The 26,054-nt window shown below is 44.6% G+C and overlaps 1 protein-coding gene across 2 annotated transcripts in view; it reads right to left on the bottom strand.

The window, feature by feature from the left end:
- TRPM7 (transient receptor potential cation channel subfamily M member 7) overlaps window positions 1-26,054 on the bottom strand; it is a 208,753-nt gene that overhangs the window by 5,537 nt on the left and 177,162 nt on the right. For both annotated transcript variants that reach the window (XM_069766069.1, XM_069766068.1), the window contains 5 exons: window positions 24,702-24,982; window positions 24,252-24,334; window positions 22,867-23,072; window positions 18,294-18,345; window positions 17,347-17,453 (listed from right to left, as the gene is read on the bottom strand). In XM_069766069.1, coding sequence (XP_069622170.1) covers window positions 17,347-17,453; window positions 18,294-18,345; window positions 22,867-23,072; window positions 24,252-24,334; window positions 24,702-24,982 — 729 coding nt within the window. The remainder of the gene's footprint in view (window positions 1-17,346; window positions 17,454-18,293; window positions 18,346-22,866; window positions 23,073-24,251; window positions 24,335-24,701; window positions 24,983-26,054) is intronic.

Genomic DNA, 26,054 nt, shown 5'->3' with positions numbered 1-26,054 from the left:
CCTCAAAACTCCCAACCATTATCCTGGGAGACTTCAACATCCCCATAAACAACCCCACTTCCACATCTGCATCCCAGCTTCTATCACTAACCACTGCTCTCGGCCTCTCACAGTTCTCAACATCTGAAACACACAAAGACGGTAACACCCTTGACCTGGTCTTCGCTCGGCTCTGCTCAATCTCCTACCTAGATAACTCACCGCTTCCCCTATCTGAGCACAACATTCTCTCCTTCACACTCACAATCCCTCGCCCACCCCAGTACACCCCTACCTACCACACATTCAGAAATCTACACGCCATTAACGCTCATGCACTTTCAGACTCCTTACACTCATCATTGTCCCCAATCTCCTCTTTTTCCTGTCCTGATCTGGGTGTACACCACTACAATGACACTCTTAAAAGCACCCTGGACCAATTAGCGCCCCTCACCCTCAGAACCTCCAAGCACAGAGTAAAACAGCCCTGGCTCACATCGCAAACCCGATTTCTCTAGCGATGCTCTAGGTGTGCTGAACGCTGATGGAGGATAACTCACACTAGAAGACTCCATCCACTTCAAATTTATGTTAAGAACCTATAATTCTGCCCTTCACCTCGCCAAACAGACCTACTTCACCACCCTGATCTCCTCACTATCCAGCAACCCCAAGAAACTTTTTGACACCTTTCACTCCCTCCTCAGGCCAAAAGCACAAGTCCCTATCACAGACATTTGTGCTGATGACCTGGCCTCCCACTTTATAGAGAAAATAGATAATATCCGACAGGAAATCTGCTCCCAGACACTAAGTGCTGTGACTCCCATCCCTCACTGCATTTCCCCTGGCTCACTCTCCACATTCAATCCCATCACAGAAGAAGTCTCCAGGCTCCTCTCTTCTTCTCGTCCGACTACATGCACTACTGACCCCATTCCCTCATCTCCTCCAGTCTCTCTCCAGTCATCACAACTCCCCTAACTACAATCTTTAATCTCTCCCTCTCCGGCATTTTCCCATCCTCCTTCATACACTATCATTACTCCATTACTAAAGAAACCCGCTCTCGACCCATACTGCACAAACAACTACAGACCAGTCTCCAATCTCCCCTTCATCTCAACTCTTGGAGCGCCTGGTCTACTCCCGCCTTACCAGTTACCTCTCCACTCACTCCCTCCTAGACCCTTCAGTCCGGCTTCCGCCCCCTACACTCAACAGAAACTACACTCATCAAAGTGACCAATGACCTTCTGACAGCAAAGTAACGGTGACCACTCTCTGCAGGTTTTGACACTGTTGATCACCCTCTCCTACTCTCTAGGCCCCAGTCACTAGGCATTAAGGACACTGCTTTCTCCTGGTTCTCTTCCTATCTTTCTGACCGCTCCTCCAGTGTTTTGTTCGCTGGCTCCACTTCATCTCCTCTTCCTCTCACTGTTGGGGTACCTCAGGGCTCAGTCCTTGGCCCCCTTCTCTTCTCTCTACACAGCCCCAATTGGACAGACCATCAGCAGATTTGGCTTTCAGTACCATCTTCATGCCGATGACACACAACTATATACGTCATCCCCTGACCTTACTCTCATTGTACTACAGAACACCAGTGACTGTCCGCAGTCTCCGACATCATGTCCGCCCTCTATCTGAAACTCAACCTCTCCAAAACTGAACTACTTCTGCTTCCACCGAATACCAACCTCCCTAAACCTGACATTTCCCTCTCCGTGGGTGGCAACATAACACCCCGGCAGCAGGTGCGCTGTCTGGGTGTTGCGTTTGACACCAATCTCTCATTCACTTGCCATATACAATCTCTTGCCTGCTCGTGCCGCTTACACCTAAAGAACATCTCTAGAATCCGCCCTTTTCTCACCATGGAAACAAAAGAAACCCTCACTGTCACCCTGATACAGTAGTCCAGGCGGGAGTGTAACGCTCTATTAATTGGCCTCCCCCTCTTTCGACTTTCCCCTCTCCAGTCTATCCTTAATGCAGCAGCCAGGGTCATCTACCTGGCTAATCGGTATTCAGATGCAGCCGCTCTTCGCCAGTCGTTACACTGGCTACCCACTTGTTATAGGATCCAATTCAAAGTGTTTGTTCTCACCCAAAAAGCTCTCCACAGTGTGGCACCCCCTTACATCTCCTCCCTCATTTCTGTCTATCGGCCTAGCCGACCGCTGCGCTCTGCAAATGACTGGACTAACCTCTGTACTAATCCGTACCTCCCACTCCCATCTCTGACTCCCGTGCTGCACCAATCCTCTGGAATGCTCTACCCCAAGAAATTAGGACCATTCACAATTTGCATAGTTTTAGGCGTGCCCTCAAAACATTTGTTCAGAGCGGCCTATCACGATCCCTAATAAAAGTCATTTTAGGTTTGTGTGTGGCCCATTCACTACTTCCATCTATCCCCATCCCCTGAAGATGGCTAGACCATCATTGTAAATAAATCATTGTAAATACACACCTGTACTTTGTATCTCCCTCACCTCATTGTAGATTGTAAGCTCTCACGAGCAGGGTCGTCTTATTTTGCTTTAATTATTGTATTGTTAACATTGTTACTTATGACTTGCGTTTGAAACTGTTAAACTGTAAAGCGCTGTCGAATATGTTGGCGCTATGTAAGATTATTAGGAAGAATGTTCGCTTCATCCATCGTACATCTCGGGCATCCAGAGTCCGCCCTTAGTCCAGCCTTTTTCATCCACAGGTGTCCTGTATACCCTACGTATAGTGAATAACTGCGACACCCTCCCAGATTCACTTATAGATATTCTAGGGACATATTGTAAAATCGACTCCCACTGGTCATACGATATCTCCCAAATCCCTTGTCCATTTGGATCTAGCCGTCAGTGGGTGTCTATCCAAAAACGCATCCAACAATCCCCTGTAAATTAACAATATAAGACCCCTGGTACCCATCTGGGGACCAAGTATATTCAACATAGTCACTCTCACTATCGGGGACCTTTTCCACTGTCTAGAGAATGCGTGTTGCAGCTGCAGATACTGATAAAAAATAGTATGCTCCAAAGGGAACTCTTTCCTAAGTGTTTTAAATGTCTCACCATCTAGCAGCTGTGACACATACCATATACCTATTCTTCTCCACTGTCCAAAATTCCGTAGACTTAGCAGTTCAGTCAGCCGGGGGTCATACCAAATGGCTGTGTATCTCGTGTATTCCCCTATACCCCTCCATAGCTTTATTTTTTCCACAGTTTTTCAAGCAACGCCAAAGTTGGAAACCTTTTAGGATTCAGACGAAATTTACCCGCCTCCAGAGCAGCTAGCAATGGGCCCCTCCCCACCACATGAGAAATAACCTTCCCCATTGAGCTGTTAGATCATGATCCCCCATCCTATTTAATTCTGGCATTGGGACCTCCTATAATACACCCATGGATTGGGAACCGCCAAACCTCCATCTTATGAAAGTTGCAACAGTTCTAACTTAAAACGTGCTCAACCTCCTTTCCATATCACATCACGGAAAATGGCGTTAATTTTATAAAATCAATTTTGAGGCAGTCAAACCGATGCATTGTGTAGCACATACAAAAGCTAAGGCATAAGTATCATCTTTATTAAGTTAGCACGCCCAGCCATTGTTAAATTTAATTTCCTCTATGCCGTAATCTTCTGTTTAAATTTACCTAGCAGCGGGTTAAAATTAAGTCTTTCATAATCTTCAATATTATTTGACACCCTAATGCCCAAGTAAGTGAATTCTGTAACCACTTGAACCGGAGTTGGCTGATCTCCTACAATAAGAGTCCCACCATCCAGCGGCAACAAAACGGACTTTCCCAGTTAATGCAGATCCCAGATATACCGACATTCGTCTAGAACCTTCATCACCGTCCCCAGGGAACCCTCCGCATCTCCCAAAAATAGCAACATGTCGTCAGCATAGAGTGCCACTTTTTCCTCATGTATCCCATATTTAAATCCTACAATATTTTGATCCCTTCTAATCACTGCCGCCAGTAGCTCTATTGCTATAGCAAACAAAGGGGATAAAGGGCATCCCTCTCGTGAGCCTCTAAGCAAGGAAAACCCCTCAGACATTCACCCATTAACATGTACCTTGGCCTTAGGAGCAGTAGAAAACAACTGAAACCATTTGGTAAACACTTTCCCAAAGCCCATGTGCTGCAACATAGCGTAGAGTGGAAATACAGTCATGGACAAAAATTTTGAGAATGAGACAAATATTAATTTTTCCAAAGTCTACTGCTTCATTTTTTCTAATGGCAATTTGCATATACTCCTGAATGTCAGAGTGATCAGCTTAACAGCAATTACTGTACTTGCAAAGTCAATATTTGCCCAGAAAATGAACTTTAACCCCCAAAACACATTTCAACATCATTGCAGTCCTGCCTTAGGGTACCGTCACACTATACAATTTACCTACGATCACGACCAGCGATACGACCTGGCCGTGATCGTAGGTAAATCGTAGTGTGGTTGCTGGGGAGCTGTCACACAGACCGCTCTCCAGCGACCAACGATGCCGAGGTCCCCGGGTAACCAGGGTAAACATCGGGTTACTAAGCGCAGGACCGCGCTTAGTAACCCGATGTTTACCCTGGTTACCAGCGTAAAAAACAAACAAACAGCACATACTTACATTCCGGTGTCCGTCAGGCCCCTTGCCGTCTGCTTCCCGCACTGTGACTGCCGGCCGTAAAGTGAAAGCACAGCACAGCGGCGACGTCACCGCTCTGCTCTGCTTTCACTTTACGGCCGGCAGTCACAGTGCGGGAAGCAGACGGCAAGGGACCTGACGGACACCGGAATGTAAGTATGTGCTGTTTGTTTTTTTTTACATTTACGCTGGTAACCAGGGTAAACATCGGGTTACTAAGCGCGGCCCTGCGCTTAGTTACCCGATGTTTACCCTGGTTACAAGCGAACGCATCGCTAGATCGGTGTCACACACACCGATCTAGCGATGACAGCGGGAGATCCAGCGATGAAACAAAGTTCCAAACGATCTGCTACGACGTACGATTCTCAGCAGGATCCCTGATCGCTGCTGCGTGTCAGACACAGCGATATCGTAACGATATCGCTGGAACGTCACGAATCGTACCGTCGTAGCGATCGAAATGGCAGTGTGTGACGGTACCCTTAAAAGGAACAGCTAACATCGTTTTAGTGATTGATCCATTAACACAGGTGTGGGTGTTGATGAGGACAGGGCTGGCAATCAATTAGTCATGATTAAGTAAGAATGACATCACTGGACACTTTAAAAGGAGGCTGGTGCTTGGTATCATTGTTTCTCTTCAGTTAACCATGGTTATCTCTAAAGAAACACGTGCAGCCATCATTGCACAGCACAGCACAAAAATGCCCTAACAGGGAAGATTATCACAGCTACAAAAATTGCACCTCAGTCAATCTATCGCATCATCAAGAACTTCAAGGAGAGAGCTTCCATTGTTGTCAAAAAAGGCTCCAGGGCGCCCAAGAAAGACCAGCAAGCGCCAGGACCGTATCTTAAAACGGTTTCAGCTGCGGGATCGGACTACCAGCAGTGCCGAGCTTGCTCAGGAATGGCAGCAGGCTGATGTGAGTGCTTCTGCACGCACTGTGAGGCGGAGACTCTTTGAGCAAGGCCTGGTTTCAAGGAGGGCAGCAAAGAAGCCACTTCTCTCCAGAAAAAACATCAGGGACCGACTGATATCCTGCAAAAGGTACAGGGAGTGGACTGCTGAGGATTGGGGCAAAGTCATTTTCTCTGATGAATCCCCTTTTCGATTGTTTGGGACATCTGGAAAACAGCTTATTCGGAGAAGAGGTGAGCGCTACCACCAGTCTTGTCTCATGCCAACTGTAAAGCATCCTGAAACCATTCATGTGTGGGGTTGCTTTTCAGCCAAGGGAATCGGCTCACTCACAGTCTTGCCTAAAAACACAGCCATGAATAAAGAATGGTACCAGAATGTCCTCCAAGAGCAACTTCTCCCACCCGTCCAAGAGCAGTTTGGCGCCCAACAATGCCTTTTCCAGCATGATGGAGCACCTTGCCATAAAGCAAAGGTGATAACATAATGGCTCATGGAACAATACATAGAGATTTTGGGTCCATGGCCTGGATACTCCCCAGATCTTAATCCCATTGAGAACTTCTGGTCAATCATCAAGAGACGGGTGGACAAACAAAAACCAACAAATTCTGGCAAAATGCAAGCATTGATTATGCAAGAATGGACTGCTATCAGTCAGGATTTGGCCAGAAGTTGATTGAGAGCATGCCAGGGAGAATTGCAGAGGTCTTGAAGAAGGGTCAACACTGCAAATATTGACTTGCTGCATTAACTCATTCTGTCAATATAACCTATTGGTACTCATAATATGATTGCAATTATATTTCTGTATGTGATATAAACATCAGACAAACACTAATAAAAACTAGAGGGCGGAAGATCATGTGAAAATATAATTTTGGCGTCATTCTCAAAACTTTTGGCCATGACTGTACTTGTGGGCTATCGAATGCTTTGGCCGCATCCAATGACAAGATCGCTCTATGCCCTTCACTATCCACCTTCACTTGCATGTTAATAAGTCTCCTCAAATTCTTTGCCGCGGATTTGTTAGGCATAAAGCCCAACTGATCCCCATGCACTATAAATGTTATAACTTTATTAAAGGGAAGGTGCCACCAGTTTTTTTGTAGTTTGTTTTTTTGTGAAATTAAGCTTAAAATAGTAAATAAAATGTATTAATGCAATGTTTGCACTGTTTGCAAACATTTCTAGATCAAAAATATTATATATTTTCTTAGAAATATATATTGACCACTAGGAGGAGCATTTTCAGTTTTAGACCTCAAGCAGCTATAGTAAGACTTACCAGCTTTACTCTTTGCTGGAAAATTGGGGCAGTAACTGCTGACATCACCATTTCCCTCCCCTTTTGGGTGGTCTAATATCCCTGGGGCAGAATGAAAAGCAGCATCACAGGGCAGAGCCATTTTGTGTGTGATTGCCCTGTGATCTGCTATCACCAGCAGTTACTGCATCAGAAACACAGCTACAGGGTTTACAAAAAAGCAGAACACAGTGGGCTCAGCAGCAAGGTGGACTGGAGGAAAAGTGAAAACATGTGGTGTTTATGTATGGAGCAGCATTATCTGAGCAGAGCCGTCTGTGACTCATCCCTCAGTCCAGGTCTGCAAAATGGCCAGGCATTGTGGAGGGAGGGGAGAGATACATTGTATGGCAGAGAGAGAGAGGCAGGCTGTGAATGCAGCTTACCAGAGATCACAGGGTCTGTGTGTGAGGAGGCGGAGACACAGCAGAAGCACACAGGGAGGACAGCTTGTGAGAGCAGAGGATGTCTGCCCAGGATGTGCCTGCCTGGAGTACAGGGGAGCATGGAGATAAATCACCCACACTCCTCATCCTCCAGTTCCAGTGAGTGCTTCTCTGCTGCGATAGAAAGTAAGTGGAGCTCGGCAGATAGCACAGGGCTATAATAAAATGGCAGCTAGTCACACCTACAGCTGTGAGTTGTGCAGCCCACAGAGGCGTGCCCAGCTCACTGCTAAAGCAGCTACAATGTTAGAGATAGGAGATAATAGACCGGCGCTGACCCTATGTCCATGGGGTGCCATAAAATGACACCGATAGTGTCGTGAACTGCTGTGAAACCAAGATGTCAGCCCCCAGTGCCTTCATTAAACTCATATTACACACGTAATCTGTTTCACATGCATTTAAAACTTGGTTATAGCAGCATGTTATGCTACATTACAGTGATTTATTACTGATCTACAAACGTGGTACCTTCCCTTTAAGACGGTTAGCCATCATTTTAGCCAGAAGTTTTGCATCCGTCGTTCGCAGTGTGATACAAGGCCGGCTCAGTACGGTCCTTGCCTTTCTTTAGGGAGCACAACAATAATTGCCTCCTGCATGGACCGTGGGAGTTCACCTCTATCAAACCCTGCCTTACATACTTCCAGCAAAGCAGGTAGCAAAAGTTTCCAATTTTTTTGTATACTTCACCAGGCAAACCATCCACCCCTGGAGCCTTTCCATTAGCCATAGAGGCCAGCGCTACCTCCAACTCCTCCAAGCTAAACGGTCTATCCAATAACTGCTGATTCTCTGCAGACAATCTGGGAAGCTCAGCCTTGACCAAAAAATCATTAATCTGTATCTGTCGGCTGTATCTGTATAAGAGCCCTCCATCATGCTCGCAGTATCGCTAACCTCCTGCCCATCCTCTCCCCTCAAGGCAATTATATAAGCACTCTCTCTGTGCAGCAGCCACTAGGGCCAGGAGATGACCATCTCTATCTCCTTCAAAGTATTGCATAGTTCGGAACATCTTTTTTCGTTCTGCCATCCGTAAGGATTGCGCATTTATTCCAACCTGAGCCTTTTTAAGCCTCTCCTCCACCTGAGTGGATGAGTTCAAGGTCAATGTCTCCTCTGCCTCTCTGTTCCCTGAATACCCAGTGATATTTCTGCTTAGTATTCGTCTGAACCCTAGATGTTCCTTTAATACAAAGCCGCCTAAAGAAAGCTTTCATGGCCTCCAAAACAATTCCCTCATGGGCAGTACCACTATTAACCCTGAAGAACTCTGAACTCTTTCTCTAGATCACCTCCTTTAATCAATTGACTGCAGCCAAAAGGAGTTTAACCGCTAAGGGGGTTTGTTATTCATTATCTGACCCTGCTCACCAAGTACAGATCAAACAAAATATCCCACATCTGTCACAAGTCTTAGCATCTGGTCATCCCCAAACGCCAAAGCGATCCACAAGGAAGAAAAAGTAGTTGAGAAGCATGAGAATCTATGCACCCCGGGGTTACGGACCCTCCAGAGATCAATCATAGATGTTTCTCAACAAAACACCAAATGGAGTACAGTAACCCCCCGGTTTTATGTCCTCTCCCCACCTCTATCCCAATGAGAGTCAGGTACATTGTTGAGATCACACACCACCAAGTACAGGACTCCAAGGAAGCCCGCGATAATTTCAAGTATTTTCAAAAACTATATTATGCGGTGGCGGAACAAACACATATGAGCAGTATAGGCCTACTATTAAGTTGGCATAATAGACATATCGTCTTTCCGAGTCAATGATCACGATGAGCTTTTCAAACTTCGTTCCCTTACATATCAAGATACTTACTCCCCTCGAATAGGCAGAGTACGTAGCATGATTTGTCTCTTGTATCCGAGCCCACTCAAGGTGTGAATCCTGTCTGGGACCATATGAGTCTCCTGCAAGCATATTTATAGCTGGTTTCGCTGAGTACAAAAATTGCTTTTTTTTTTTTTTTTTTTTTATTAACATCAGCTGCCAGGCCTCTAACATTCCAACTCAGAATTTTCACGTCACCCAACATTGACACTCAGACTTGTTGTTGCACATTTTATGTCATATACATGTAAATGACCTGAATAAGCACAACATAAACCATCCCCATTACCCTCCACACCTCCTCCCCCCAACAACTAACCCCAGAACAAAGAAAATGGCAACAAAGAAAACCAAATATCTTTTCCTGTATTGGAATATATAAAACAAAAAACAGCCATATATTATCCTTATCCGACCTTAACCTCACCATATCCAGTCCCGCATCAGATCCTCAAATGCAAGGATCCATTAGGTCAAACTTTTGAACAAAAATGAACATAGTATATCGCCACAAAGAACCTCCCAAGAGGCCACCGGAAGTGGCAATTAGGTAAACAGACGATCAAGTTCATGAAACCTTCAGTCTGCAGAGGCTCTCTCCTTTTTCAACTGTAGTTGTTTCTCATTACAGTCCAGCCATCTGAGAGCATCCTTGGCATCAGAGAAAAATTGAACTTCATTTGCAGTTACGATCCGCAGTTTCGGAGGGTATAACATGGACTATATCACACCAATTGCCCGTAACCTTTTCTTGATGTCAATAAACCTGGCTCTCTGCTTCTGCACTTCGATAGAATCCGGAAAATAGAAATTGCAGAACCATTAATCACAAGGTCTGGGTGATCTCTAGCTAGCCTCAAAATAGTATCTTTGTCCTGGTAATGGAGCACCTTCGCTATTACAGGCCGTGGTGGTCGTCCAGTGGGGAAGGGATGCGTGGGAACCCTGTGAGCTCGTTCAATGGCATAGAACAGCAACAGCTTATCAGCACCCATCTTTTCAAAGAGCCATTTCTCAAAAATTCCGTAGGGGTATTGCCCTCAACTTTTTCTGGCACGCCAACCAAGTTATTGCACCGGGACCTGTTTTCCAGGTCATCCGCTTTAGCCTGGACAGCAGTAAGGGCCAGTGCCATTTGTTTATATTCCTTATCAGCTCCTACTATATAGTCCTCCGCAGAGCTGACTTTTTTTCAACTTCTCCCACTCTCACCTTCAATATATATAGTGTGCTGCATTTTAGTCATGTTAGCTTGGATGCTGCCTAGCTGTGTCTCCATGTTGCTGATAGAGAAGTCACAGTGTATTATGGTGCGAAAAACATCCTTTAAGGTCAGCTCTTCTGGCAATAACAGTTCTTCCCCCGCAGCAACTCTGCAGCCAACTCGCCATGTCCTGTGTCACTTCCCTGGGTGCCACTCTGAATCCCATCTTCACTTTCACCTTCGTCCTCCCCCTGTTCAGTTTCCAACTCTCCCTTCTCATACCGCTGAGATGTACACACGTCTCCTCCATCTTCGGCTTGAGTCTGGTGACCACCTGTGCTCCTGGCAAAGTGCTGCAATTTACTCACAGCGTCCATCCTCCTGCTCTCACCTCGGGCCGACCCCTTCTCCACATCCACCTCACCAGCAGTATGGGCGCCATCTTGGGCCCTCCTGTCCAGATCCCCTGCATTCTTTCCTGAGGCCTTTTCTGCCAGTCATGGATGATATGGGAGCGTTCCAGAGGATGTAACAGGGTCACCACACTTTGAGCCTCACAGTAGGGAGGTAATGAAGCGTTTCTAACTGTCACAAAGTATGTCCTGGCTAGATACTGTGCGGGAGCTGTGTGAGCACACGTTTGCTCACATCTCATCTCACTCCAGGCCACGCCTCACGGCCATTTTGAGAGTTTAATGTAACTAACAAATGTAATGCTCCAGATTCTCAACTAACTCCAAGGAAGGTCAGGTTCATAGGTTCCCAAATCAGCCAAACTGTTTCATTTACCACATTAAGAATGTATAAGAGTGTGTTTCTGATTCATTTAATGTTGGCTTCATTGGAAAAAGCTGTGCTTTTCTATCAAAAATAAGTAAATTTCTATATGACACTAAACTTTTGAATGGTAGTGTGTGCGTGTGTTATAGGTAGGTGTATATATACAGTGAGGCAAAAAAGTAGTCAGTCAGCAATAGTGCAAGTTCCACCACTTAAAAAGATGAGAGGCGTCTGTAATTTACATCATAGGTAGACCTCAACTATGGGAGACAAACTGAGAAAAAAAAATCCAGAAAATCACATTGTCTGTTTTTTTATCATTTTTTTTGCATATTATGGTGGAAAATAAGTATTTGGTCAGAAACAAACAATCAAGATTTCTGGCTCTCACAGACCTGTAACTTCTTCTTTAAGAGTCTCCTCTTTCCTCCACTCATTACCTGTAGTAATGGCACCTGTTTAAACTTGTTATCAGTATAACAAGACACCTGTGCACACCCTCAAACAGTCTGACTCCAAACTCCACTATGGTGAAGACCAAAGAGCTGTCAAAGCACACCAGAAACACAATTGTAGCCCTGCACCAGGCTGGGAAGACTGAATCTGCAATAGCCAACCAGCTTGGAGTGAAGAAATCAACAGTGGGAGCAATAATTAGAAAATGGAAGACATACAAGACCACTGATAATCTCCCTCGATCTGGGGCTCCACGCAAAATCCCACCCCGTGGGGTCAGAATGATCACAAGAACGGTGAGCAAAAATCCCAGAACCACGCGGGGGACCTAGTGAATGAACTGCAGAGAGCTGGGACCAATGTAACAAGGCCTACCATAAGTAACACACTACGCCACCATGGACTCAGATCCTGCAGTGCCAGACATGTCCCACTGCTTAAGCCAGTACATGTCCGGGCCCGTCTGAAGTTTGCTAGAGAGCATTTGGATGATCCAGAGGAGTTTTGGGAGAATGTCCTATGGTCTGATGAAACCAAACTGGAACTGTTTGGTAGAAACACAACTTGTCGTATTTGGAGGAAAAAGAATACTGAGTTGCATCCATCAAACACCATACCTACTGTAAAGCATGGTGGTGGAAACATCATGCTTTGGGGCTGTTTCTCTGCAAAGGGGCCAGGACGACTGATCCGGGTACATGAAAGAATGAATGGGGCCATGTATCGTGAGATTTTGAGTGCAAACCTCCTTCCATCAGCAAGGGCATTGAAGATGAAACGTGGCTTGGTCTTTCAACATGACAATGATCTAAAGCACACCGCCAGGGCAACGAAGGAGTGGCTTTGTAAGAAGCATTTCAAGGTCCTGGAGTGGCCTAGCCAGTCTCCAGATCTCAACCCTATAGAAAACCTTTGGAGGGAGTTGAAAGTCCGTGTTGCCAAGCGAAAAGCCAAAAACATCACTGCTCTAGAGGAGATCTGCATGGAGGAATGGGCCAACATACCAACAACAGTGTGTGGCAACCTTGTGAAGACTTACAGAAAACGTTTGACCTCTGTCATTGCCAACAAAGGATATATTACAAAGTATTGAGATGAAATTTTGTTTCTGACCAAATACTTATTTTCCACCATAATATGCAAATAAAATGTTAAAAAAACAGACAATGTGATTTTCTGGATTTTTTTTTCTCAGTTTGTCTCCCATAGTTGAGGTCTACCTATGATGTAAATTACAGATGCCTCTCATCTTTTTAAGTGGTGGAACTTGCACTATTGCTGACTAAATACTTTTTTGCCCCACTGTATATGAAAATTGTACATTCACACTGAAGGCAACAAAACTGTAAATTAACACATGTGGAATTATATACTTAACAAAAAAGTGTGAAACAACTGAAATTATGTCTTATATTCCAGGTTCTTCAAAGTAGCCACCTCTTGCTTTGATGACTGCTTTGCACACTCTTGGCATGCTCTTGATGAGCTTCAAGAGGTAGTCACCGGGAATGGTTTTCACTTCACAGCTGTGCCCTGTCAGGTTTAATAAGTAGGATTTCTTGCCTTATAAATGGGGTTGGAACCATCAGTTGTGCAGAAGCCTGGTGGATACACAGCTGATAGTCCTACGGAATAGACTTTTAGAATTTGTATTATGGAAAGAAAAAAGCAAATATATATATATATATATATATATATATATATATATATATATATATATATATATATATATATATATAATTGTATATCACCATTGATTGCATGGTGCTGTACATGAGGAGGGGTTACCTAAAAGTTACAGATATCACTTACAGTAAGCAAAACTAACAATGACAGACTGATACAGAAGGGTGACGACCCTGCCCTTGCGGGCTTACATTCTACAGGATTATGGGGAAGTAGACAGTAGGCTGAGGGTTGCAGGAGCTCCGGTGTTGGTGAGGCAGTAGCTTCGGTAGTGATGAGGCGGCAGCGGGGTCAGTGCAGGCTGTAGGCTTTCCTGAAGAGATGGGTTTTCAGGTTCCGTCTGAAGGATCCGAATGTGGTTGATAGTCGGACGTGTTGGGGCAAAGAATTCCAGAGGATGGGGGGATATTCTTGGGAAGTCTTGGAGGCAGATATATATATATATATATCCCATCACTCAATTTAATATTGTACTTCAGCTTACTCCAAGGATCACATGTTGACTCGGAGTACACCATTCACGCTATACAATTTATAATATTAAATGGAGTGATGGGCTAGACAGTAACTCTGCGATTTGAAAAGTGATACCATTGTACTATATATCTATGTGAGCACGGAGCACTTTATGCAAACTATGGGAAATGATAACATGGAATAATGCACTTTTATGACGTTGCCCAGACATGTGGGTTTAATAAATCCTGCACATTTTTCACCAAGGATATGGAGTACGGCCTACTTTTTTGGATTTGTGTGTATATGTATATATACACATTAGATGGTTGCCCGATTCTAACACATCGGGTATTCTATAATATGTATGTAGTTTATAGCACGGCCCACGCAGTATATAACACGGCCCACGCAGTATATAACACGGCCCACGCAGTATATAGCAGTGTGGGCACCATATTCTTGTTAAAAAAACAATTAAAATAAAAAATAGTTATATACCGTATTTTCTGGTGTATAAGACGACTGGGCGTACAAGACAACCCCCAACTTTTCCATATAAAATATGGAATTTGGGATATACCCGCTATATAAGACGGGGGTCATCTTATACACCCAGTCATCTTATATGGCGTGTGTGGTGCATATGGTTCCCAGGGTCTGGAGGAGAGGAGACTCTCCTTCAGGCTCTGGGATCCATATTCATGTAAAAAATACGGATATACTCACCCCTCCGACAGACCCTGGCTCTCAGCGCTGCAAGCGTCTGCCTCATATACAGTGCATATATATATATGCACTGTATATGAGGCAGATGCATTCAACCCATATGTCTGGGCGACGTCATAAAAGTGTATATCTAATTATTTTGATGTACAATAACAAATTGTATTGTGGTACCGTGTTAGCCAGAAAAATCGATGTGAATACTTTTCTGCCCAGTGAATACTTTTCTGCCCCATGATGACAGAAGTATTCTAGGAGTGATACCTTTATTGGCTAACCAGAAAATAATACGTTTGCAAGCTTTCAGAGCACAAAGGCTCCTTCTTCAGGCAAGATTACAAATAGATTAATTTAAGAAAAAAGCACAATATTTAAAGAATACTACAGGAGGACATTTGTTAGGGGGTGGGAAGTGTGAGGAGTCCATACATAAGCCAAGGTAACCAAATTAGGCATTTTCTTACAAACGGAGAGGCAGTGGGAATGCCATACAGACATACATTTACCACAAGCCCACCAGACGTCCGGCTTATCTTAGATGGAACAGCTTTCATCCAAGACACACAAAAAAATCCATCATCTACAGTCAAGCTCTGAGGTATATTCGGATCTGTTCAGACAGTAAAGACAGGGAACTACAGCTGCGATCACTGAGGAATACATTCCTACTACAAGGATACCATCCACTGGTAATAGATGAGCAGATCCACAGGGCTACAAGGATCCCAAGAAACAGCCTCCTGGATTACAAACAGAGAGGATAACAACAGGGTACCTCTTGTGGTCACATACAACCCCCACATGAGCATCCTAAAGAAAATTGGTGCTGATCTCCAACCCATATTCCATAGAGATCACAAATTGAAAGACATTCGCAGAACTACCACTTCTCTCCTACAAACAGCCCCCTAACTTAAGGAATCTGCTTGTCAGAAGTGTCCTCTCATCACCATCAGTGACTGGCACATTCCCCTGTAACAAAAAATGCAAAACGTGTACCCACATATTACCGACAGATATAGTCCGTATACCAAACACAAATCAGGACTATAAGGTCATGGGTTCCTTTTCTTGTACATCCTCCAACGTGGTGTACATGATACAATGTACGAGGTGCCCTGGAAGTATCTATATTGGGGAAACTATGCAAAGACTACAAACTATGATGAATCTACACAGACACACAATCAGGAATGAAATGGACACACCTGTGGGAAAACATTTCTCTGGACCTGGACACAGTATGACAGATTTAAAAGTCTTAATGCTAAAAGGTCATTTTAAGGACCACAGGGAAAGAAAGATTTGGGAATACAAAATAATGAATATGTTAAATTGAGTACTAGTGTCAACGAATTAAACACCTGGATTTAGGAGTCACTACATGGATACAATTCACACCTCCACCTGATGTACTCCAGATAACTTAAGGTACCATCACACATAACGATATCGTTAACGATATCGTTGCTTTTTGTGATGTAGCAACGATATCGTTAAGGAAATCGTTCTGTGTGACAGCGACCAACGATCAGGCCCCTGCTGGGAGATCGTTGGTCGCTGAGGGAAGTCCAGAACTTTATTTCGTCGCTGGACTCCCTGCAGACATCGCTGGATCGGCGTGTGTGACACCGATCCAGCGATGTCTTCACTGGTAACCAGGGTAAATATCGGGTTACTAAGCGCAGGGCCGCGCTTAGTAACCCGATGTTTACCCTGGTTACCAGCGTAGAAGTAAAAAAAACAAACAGTACATACTTACCTACCGCTGTCTGTCCTCCAGCGCTGTGCTCTGCACTCCTCCTGCACTGGCTGTGAGCGTCGGTCAGCCGGAAAGCAGAGCGGTGACGTCACCGCTCTGCTTTCCGGCTGCTGTGCTCACAGCCAGTGCAGGAGGAGTGCAGAGAAGCAGAGCGCCGGGGACAGACAGCTGAAGGTAAGTATGTAGTGTTTGTTTTTTTTACTTTTACGCTGGTAACCAGGGTAAACATCGGGTTACTAAGCGCGGCCCTGCGCTTAGTAACCCGATGTTTACCCTGGTTACCCGGGGACCTCGGGATAGTTGGTCGCTGGAGAGCTGTCTGTGTGACAGCTCTCCAGCGACCAAACAGCGACGCTGCAGCGATTGACATCGTTGTCGATATCGCTGCAGCGTCGCTGAGTGAAGGGGCCTTAAGAACATTGTTCCCACTGCCTCTCCATTTGTAAGAAAATGCCTAATTTGATTACCTTGGCTTATGTATGGACTCAGCACACTTCCCACCCCCTAACAAATGTCCTGCTGTACTGTTCTTTAAATATTGTGCTTTTTTCTTATTAATCTATTTGTAATATTGCCTGAAGAAGGAGCCTCTGTGCTCTGAACGCTTGCAAACATTTTCTGGTTAGCCAATAAAGGTATCACTCCTAGAATATTTCTGTCATCATTGGGCAGAAAAGTATTCACATCGATATAGAATTATTTGTATTTTTTGCACAAAAATGACAAAAGCTACTTGCACTTGACCCATTCACATAAAGACAGAATTAAAGCCAAGTTGGAAAGTAGAGCTCCGAACAGGAGCGCAGTTTCCAAATCAGCAAAATGGTTGTCCCAGGTTCAGACTTCTCAATGTCTCAGAAAGTCTGACACATGGCACTCAAGTTGCATACACAGCAACAACTTTCTCGGACCTGGCCCTCAACATGAAGACTGAGAAAGATTAGATCATACATTTACACTTGATCAGACTTACTGGTATTAGACCATATTAGAGATGTATTAGGGAGGTTTACCCTGAAAAGCACAACTACATTTGTAATAAATCTGCCATACCGTGTCCTAAATAGTTGATATATAATATATTGTGCAGTTTACCTGGAAGTTTAAGCTTCCTGCAGATTAAATTGCAGTGGTGTTTAGCACGGAAATTTTTTATGGCATCATCTCCTAAATTGGCAGGTCCGAATACCATATCTGCCGTCCTACAGAAATAAACAGGTATCACTGACACGAGTATATTACACAGACGACATTTTTAAACAAAGCGACATCTAGAACTTTCTGAGATTAAGGCTATGTGCACACGTTGCGGATTAGGAATTTCTGGTGCGGATTCTGCCTCTCCTGGCAGAAAACTCACCTGCGGATTTGTCGCGGTTTTTGTGCGGTTCCGCAGCGTTTGTGCGTTTTTTGCTGCGTTTTTTTTACCCCTGCGGTTTTCTATAATGGAATGGGTATAAAAACGCTGCACGCTACTTCTTTTAAACCGCAGAGTTTCCACAGCGGATTTCCGCAAAGGGTGCACAGCATTTTTTTTTGCTCATGGATATACATTGTACTGTAAATCAATTGCGGATCTGCAGCGTTTCTGCACTGCAAAAAACGCTGCGGATCCGCAGAGAATCCGCAACGTGTGCACATACCCTAAGGCTGTGTGCACACGATGCAGATTTAGTGCAGAACTGCAGCGTTTTTTTCCACGCAGAAACGCTGCAGAACTGCACTGTGATTTACAGTACAATATAAATCAATGTGAAAAAAAAAAAGCTGTGCACATGGTGCAGAAAAATCAGCGCAGAAACGCTGCAGATTTCAAAGAAGTGCATGTCACTTTTGTGCAGTTCTACAGTGTTTCTGCACCCCTCAATTAATAGAAATCCGCAGTGGTAAAATCTGCACAAAAACTGCACAAAATCCGCATCAATTCTGCACTAAAACCGCAGCAAATGCGCAGCTGCGGATTCTGCCAGGAGGTGCGGATTTTGTACACGTGTGCACATAGCCTTACAAAGGAACAGAAAATATCAAAATAAATAACTTGCCTTTTTTCTCCAGATTTTATAACTGATGGATCAGTAAGGTTTTCTCCAACACCTGCAAACAAATAAAATGTCACTAAAATCCACTACAAAGCAAAGTCCAGAAGCGTACCCTTCCAGTATGTCACTAAAATCTGCTACAAGGCAAAGTCCAGAAGCGTACCTTTCCAGTCATCTTTGGACTGCAAAGAAAATAGCGCTTCTATAATAGATTATTTAGCATCTTGACTTTGTTTCCACATGACCTCAAATAAAGTTAACTTTGAAAATTCAATGATCATTTGAAAATAGGGATTTTTGTGTATCACCGTAAAATCCTTTTCTCCTTGAGACGTACCTACTCAGAGCACTCACCATGTCCAGATATGGGGAACCGATTCAGTTTTGTGGACTGGTGTGGAAGAGATGAGGGAAAAACGATACCCTCATAACTGTGGGAATACCATACCACCTTGGCAACAAGGGACGGGGATGGCCTGAGTGCAACCTTGCCTTGATGGTAATAAAGGGAAAAAAAAGTCTGAAAGAACAGAGAGGCTAGCTCCGAATACTCGTGAGGATGAGGAGATCACAGAGAAAAAAGGAGCGACCTTCCTGATAGTAAAGTCTGCTCGGATCAAAAGGAGTCTACTGTAAGACTCCTAGGAACATTAAGGTCCCAAAGATCTAATGGTATGCGATAGGTAAGAACCACAGGTTAAGATTCCCGTCGAGGAAGTCCATATTTGCAGTTTTGTTGCATTAAGATGGAAAAATACTAGTTCCGCAATCGAGAAAAACTGACATGGTCAGTGAGGATCTCCCAGGATCACTGGGGCCCTTGCTGCTTCCGAGAAGATCTCGGAAGTAGTGGAAGAGGGGTTATGGAAAATGGCACCATGGAAGAACCAGAGCATGTACATTGGCATTCAGTCTGGACGCCATCCGGCCTACATCTGGAGTGCTCTAGAGAAGACAGATCTGATGGAAGACTTCCGAGTGAAGTTCCCACTCACATGAGGCAGGACCCTGACGGCGTCTGCCTCCCAGAGTTCTACTCTTGATGTGTAGTGCCGAGATCACAGAATGATAGATTGTGGCCCGACAGAGAATGTGAGGTACCTCGGCCATGACGCCCGACCGTGGGTCTGTGCTAGATGATTGGCATATGGCACAGACGTGGGATTGTTGGATTGAATCAGATGGGGTGACCCGCCAAAAGGCAGTGGACCTGCTGTAGAATTAGCCGTACCAATCAGATCCCTAGATCCATGAGTAGTAACTAATAACCAATGAATCCGAGTGAGAGGATCTCCCCTGGATGAGGAAGGAGCTCAGAGGCTACCCCCTGAAAGCCTGATTGACATGCAGAAAATGAGGTAGTCACCAATTTCCCTCAGAACCCTCCTAGCATATCGAATGGAATGAGGGGAGAGTGAACAAATGCGCAAGCTCCCTGTTGAAGGGCAGCGACCTTGTGTCAAGGGAGAATCACCGACCTTCTGGAAGATTCCAGGATCATCCTCAAAAAGGATATTTGCTGGGCTGAAAATGAGGGAAAAACTCATCTATGTTTAGCTGCAAGCCCAGGAGAAAGAGGGTATCGCAAGGGATGTAGACGACTCAGCGCAGGGCTGGAAGAGCGGATAGAAAGTCGACCAGATAGGGCAGGACGACCATGCCTCTAGGTGCAAGAGGAACATGACGGCCTCCATAACCCTTGCGAACACTCTGGGTGAGGTAGCAAGGCCGAAGGACAAGGAAGTGATCTGAAAATGCTGTTCGCAAAAGGGAAAGCAAAGGAATTTTTGGAGAGAGGAAGACATAGGAAAGTGAAGGTAAGCATCCTGAATGTCGGTGGATGTGAGAAACTGCACAAATTTTCCGTTGAAGTAATGGCTGAACGGAGGCACTCCATCCGAAGAAGGAGGACCTTGTCAAGCTTGGTAGAAGTTTGAGGTTCAGGGTCGGTTTTACTTATCGGCCCCTTTTTGGAACCAAGATCCCTTAGATCTAGACCGTCCTGGACAACTGATCCACTGCTGATTGGTCTATAGGAAACATGCAATCTTTTGTTCCTGTGTGGGGAACACTCCCAACTTCTCACCGAATAACTGATCACTCTGGTAAGAGAGTGATGTCAGAGGCCTTTTGAACGCAGAGTACATTTCCATTCTCTGAGCTATAATGTCCATCTGAGTGTAATGGCATTTGCTGCTGACAGCGCTGCGCAGGTAGATACATCCGAGAGGCATGAATCAGCTAGTCTGCTCGATCAATTTACCAGCTGTACCATCTTCGGGAAAAGGTTACTGTTGGAAAAGAAAATATTTAAGGCCTCTGATCAGGATGCGGCGGCTAAGGAAGGGTAGAGCGCTGAACCGGAGGCCGCAAGGCGGAAACGAACCAGATTTCTATCTGACAGTTCGTTGTCTTTTTAATGGATGACCCATCGGGCAGGGATACCAGTAGGTAAACCACAGGAGATTCTACCCGGTTAATCTGCCAAGTGGCAGAATGCGCGGCTGCATCCAGCAGGTCAGGAAAAAAGCCGTTTATTGCAAGCACCACTTTCTTTGACGGTCACTTACCCGGGCACCCCTGTGCGGGTGACCGACAAATGTTCTATGAGAGAATTTAGCATCCAGCAGGTCATGCAGAGTTGAAATGATAAACCCTTGATCCACCATCCTCTTAACAGGGGAGTGGAGAGGGTTTGTCCACCTTCTGCTATAAATAGTGGTGATACAGACTGGGGTGCTCGGATGCCAAAAAGGGTGCCTCTGTACATCCACAGAGTTCAGGTCTCTGGGTGGACAGGACTCGTTGTCTGGCGTTAGGCCTGGTTGCAGAAGAGGATACATTGAGGAGACACTCCATGTGCTCGTCTGTTGACAGTGAGAGGAGATTGGTGCCCTTTAAGGGACCCGTCGCCTCTAAAAAAAAAAAGATAAGGTATGACATCCTACATCGCAGGAGAGGATACAGGGGCGCCACTCCATGATCTTGAATATTGGTGGTGAGGGGAGATCGGTGCCCTTTAAGGGACCAGTCACTTCTAAAAATCAGCCCAGGCATTCCTATGTAGAGCATCCTTTGAAGAACAGCGTGATACGAAGCAGAACTGGAGTCCTCGTCAACCTACGGAGTGCGGGAGACTGGTTCAATAAGTAAAATAGCAAATGAACAGCGCTCCATCCAGGTGTAGAGATTAAAAGTTTCTTTTATTCTGCCATAGTGAAGCAACATTTCGACCACCAATAGGTCTTTGTCAAGCATGACATTGGTGGTCGAAACGTTGCTTCACTATGGCAGAATAAAGAAACTTTTTAATCTCTACACCTGGATGGAGCGCTGTTCATTTGCTATTTTACTGTTTCGAATATCCAGGAGGGTTCCTTGGACCTTGAACGGGCGCCCCAATACAGTGAGTGCTGTCAGCCATCTTCTTTTTCTATTGGGTTCAATAAGTAAATCCTGTTGCTAGAGCGAGGAGCGGTGGTCGGGGATGGCAAGACACATGATAGCTTAGTAGACGTACTATATGTCCTTTTTCCAGATGCCTGCAGGTATCTGGAATGCATGCGGCCCCTGCTAGCCAACGGCCCCCTGGTATCAGAGGATCCATCCACCTCTGTGATGGGATCAGCGATCCATGGAGGGGTCCAATGGGTTTGGAGAGTCCATTGATAGTGATGATACCCGCTTAGAGGGACTAAGTACCCTGGACTCTGACAGTGGGGGGGCTCCTGAGCGTATTAGGGATCGCCGGCTTGCAGAGTGTAGAGTTCTGCGTTTTGGGATAAAAGCAGGCTGGCAGGATTTACATGCGGTGAAATAGAAGAGACTGAAAAAGTCTTATTAGAGTTGTTGTAAGGCTTCGCTGAGATCTGTGTTTAAAGTTCTCCGTTTATAAGCCTGCACACTTTAAATCCTAAAGTACGTTTTCTTGAGCCCTTTTACAGGGACACTAAGCAAGAACTGGTTAGCTGAGAGCCAGCAGGAGGGTGTATACTGCAGGGGAGGAGCTAACTTTCTTTGTATCACTTAGGCTTCTTTCACACTTGCATCTGTACGCGGCCGTCGCTAAGCATCGGCGCGACGTACGTTGTGAAAATTCGGCACAACGTGGGCAGCGGATGCAATTTTTCAACGCATCCGCTGCCCATTCTAAGTCCCAGGGAGGAGGGGGCGGAGTTGCGGCCGCGCATGCGTGGTAGGAAATGCGACGTACGGAAAAAAGTTCCCTTGAACGTTTTTTTTCGTGACGACAGACCGCCAAAACATGAAGCATCCAGTGCACGACGGACACGACGTATGGCCATACGTCGTGATCCGTCGACAATACAAGTCTATGGGGGGGGGGGGAAACACGCATCCTGCGGGCACATTTGCAGGACGCGCTTTTTCCCCAAAACGACGCATTGCGACGGATCTAAAACTACGCAAGTCTGAAAGTAGCCTTAGTGTCAGCCTCCTAGTGGCAGCAGCATACACCCACGGTCTGTGTCCCCCAATGAGGCGAAGGAGAAATATTACAATAACTGAAAAACTGGTTTTATAAAACCATTTTTATACAAATTGGTTAAAGTCTCACCTTGTAAATCTAGAACCAAAAGCTCTCCTCGTGTGTATTCAAAGGTCCAGTGACTAAAGGCCAGCATGGTTTCTTCCAACATATTGGTCGGGACGCGCTCATCGCCATTGTTGTTGTTGTATTTTCGGAACTCTCCATTCATACACTCCTCAATTGCGAACCATTGTCCAGCCGAGTGACAATACAACAAAAACACTTCTAAAAACCTGAAAGAGGCACAAACCTCCATTAAAAGGAAGCTCGCAGAAAGCTTCAACAACTCATCGTAATCAATTCTCATTTGAGTACTGCTAAATTCATGCCAAGCTATGGAGACAGAACCATCAGCCACGGCAAATGCACTGGGTCTTCTTGGCGGTCTGCCAAAGCGGACAGCAGCCCCACACAAAGGCCCAAGGGGGTTGCCATGTAGAAAGCAAACAACTTTATTAACCCCTTTTAAGACCAGGCAATTTTTATTAAGCACTTAGGTTTATTTTCCTCCTTTCTTCCGAGAGCCATAATTGAGAGCTAGTTGTAGTTTGGAATTAAACCATTTATCTTAAACAGTAATGCACTGAAAATCTGGAAACATTTTCTAAGTATAGGAACAAATTGGGAGTCTGGCTCAACAGGACTGGATTTTCCTTTAATTTTTTAAAAGAAAATATGGTGCATACAAAAGAAAAAAAAATTCTTTTGTCATTTGTAAGACTGCCTAGTCCAGTCGAAAAGCGTCGACTGGGTCATGTCGACCATTTACCGTAAATTATTCTTTTGTATGCACCATATTTTCTTTTGAAAAATAAAAAGAAAAGGAAAATCCAGTCCTGCTGAGCCAGACACCAAGTTTTTCTATTTTCCTTGATGTGAGGCCAGGGCGAGGCTGGTGTCTGCGCCCCAGGTGGAGGAGCATAGAGCAACTGGGTGAGCTGGAATCAAGTTTTTATATTCTAAGTATGGCGGAACTGAAGAAACACAATGTAGCTGTTTTTTTTTATAAATAATCAAACAATTTGGGTAACTTTATTCTATGGATCAGAACAGTTATGGTGATACCATATTCATATAGGTGTTTTTTTTTTATTACTTTAAAAAAAAAAAAAATGTCGCCAGTTATTAACTTTTTTTTTTTTTTAAGTTTTTCGGAATTATGAAGCATCTTTTCTTATAACTCGTTATTGTATAGTTCCTCTGATATTCCTTCTACAAATTGATACATAAAATCACATCACACTCAGCCTAAGACTTTTCACCCAATGGACCCGTATTCTCCTCTACCTTCCCACCAGAAGGTCTATCACTCTCCACCTCATTATCCCACTTTTAAAGACTCAATTTTGTCCCAAGACCAGAATGAATATCCCACGAAGTGCACTCCAATATAATAGATGTGAGACCAGTACCGTGGAGAGTATGGGATGGACTTGGGTTTCATTGCATTAAAGGCAAATGTCATTTTCTGTGCCGCTCTCTGCTGCTGGATTTCCTAAAGGACAATAAAAGTAGATTGTTTATGAAGCACACAAACAATACAACTGATGTTACTGAAGGCTTACATTAGTAGAGGACGCCCAGACAATTTCTGTGTTTTCCCATGGACAATTCTCTATTATAAATTGTGACCTGCAGCCAATGTGGGATTTTCAGGAGGAAGCTGTGCAGATGGAACAGAGCAGATCTTTGACACCTGCAAGCCTCATGGCTGGTGTAGGAAGGATAAGTAAGGGTGGGGTAGGATTTTAGGTGGGACAGAACTTATTCAAGATCAAACCTGTGCTTTACTTTAAGGAAACATGATCAATGTCTACATACTGGAAAATACATTTTTGGTACATTAAAGTTGAGGTACTCACTTTAAGGCAGAGATGAAGAACCGTGTCTTCCTTGTACACCCCTGACCAGGTATCTATCACCTCAGGGAGGAAGGATTTGATGATGTAGAGGTGTCCAGCCTTGAGGATGTCATTTTCTGACCAAGTACACACCACTTTCACAGCTTTTCTCAGTCCTCCCCCCATCTCTTCCTCTCTGAACTCTATCTTGCCACATAGACCCCTCTGTGACCAGGAGGACATGCTGTTATTAAGGATGCTGGGAGAACTCTCCTCCAGGCGATACACAGTGACCAGCTCTCCTGTAATATATAGAGGGAAAATATTCCAATACATCTGTCCACAGTATACCAAACCAAAGCACTCAAGGGACAGCCATTCAGTAGTGTGACAAGTCGGCTGTGATGTTGGGTTGTGGCAGCTTTGGCAAGTCTCTATATGGATATTTTGGTGAGCAAACTTTGGTAAGGGACTATTCTATATGCAATTAGTTTCCATTTAGACGCTTAGCAGTGCTGTAAGAGTGAACTGGGACCTGTAGTCCCTCCCTACTTTGTGTAAGTTATTTGGTAGTACACTTCATTCCCTCTTACTTGTACTCACCCTATTCCGGTTTCCGATTCATTCTTGTTGATTCTGTGTCTTTGTAGGGATTATACACTTGTCTGCCAGTGCGATATATAGATCTTTTTACCTTATTCTTCTCTTGGATTCAGATTTCAATAACCTTATGTAAATTTACCACTGTTAGTTTTTTTGTCATTTTCTGATATTGTCGAACTGTTAAAATTAGTGACTCTATATTTTGGGGTTTTATTGGAGGATCCTTGTTGGTTTTCTTCTGGATGTTTTATGAAGCCATACATAAGAGTTCCCTATCACAACATGCCAAGCACCTTAATGAGAAAGTTGGTCTTTTCCTGGGCAATGTAGATAAAGATTTCCATTAGCAAAGCTGGATTCACATATCCATGAGTTGAAAAGACTGGCTACGAGCCTCCTGACCGGAGCTCAGCAGCTTCATTGGCATACGTGACTAACGGATGTGTGAATCTGGCATAAGACCTCAACCAAACTTTTTTTTTTCCCTGTATACGAGAAGGAATAAAATAAAGGCCTGATTTTCACCAGTATGTTGGATCAATGGGAGGGGATGTTTTTTTGTCGTGAGCCCTTTTTGATCTTGAACCATCCTTCTATAGCCATAAGTGGCTCATGCTTTTGCTTCTTAATCATCATAAACTGACCTGATTAATCATGTGCGTTGGCACTACCAGCACAATCAGTGTTTCGCAGCGTTCATCTTGTTCATCATAGCCAGGAGCCTTGGAATAACTAATGAAGCAGTGTTTTGTGGTCCTGCCTAGTATTCAC

Source organism: Ranitomeya imitator, chromosome 4 (assembly GCF_032444005.1).
Source record: "Ranitomeya imitator isolate aRanImi1 chromosome 4, aRanImi1.pri, whole genome shotgun sequence".
NCBI classification, from domain to species: domain Eukaryota; kingdom Metazoa; phylum Chordata; class Amphibia; order Anura; family Dendrobatidae; genus Ranitomeya; species Ranitomeya imitator.
The sequence above is the reverse complement of the archived record's forward strand: the minus strand, read 5'-3'. Positions and strand labels throughout refer to the sequence as shown.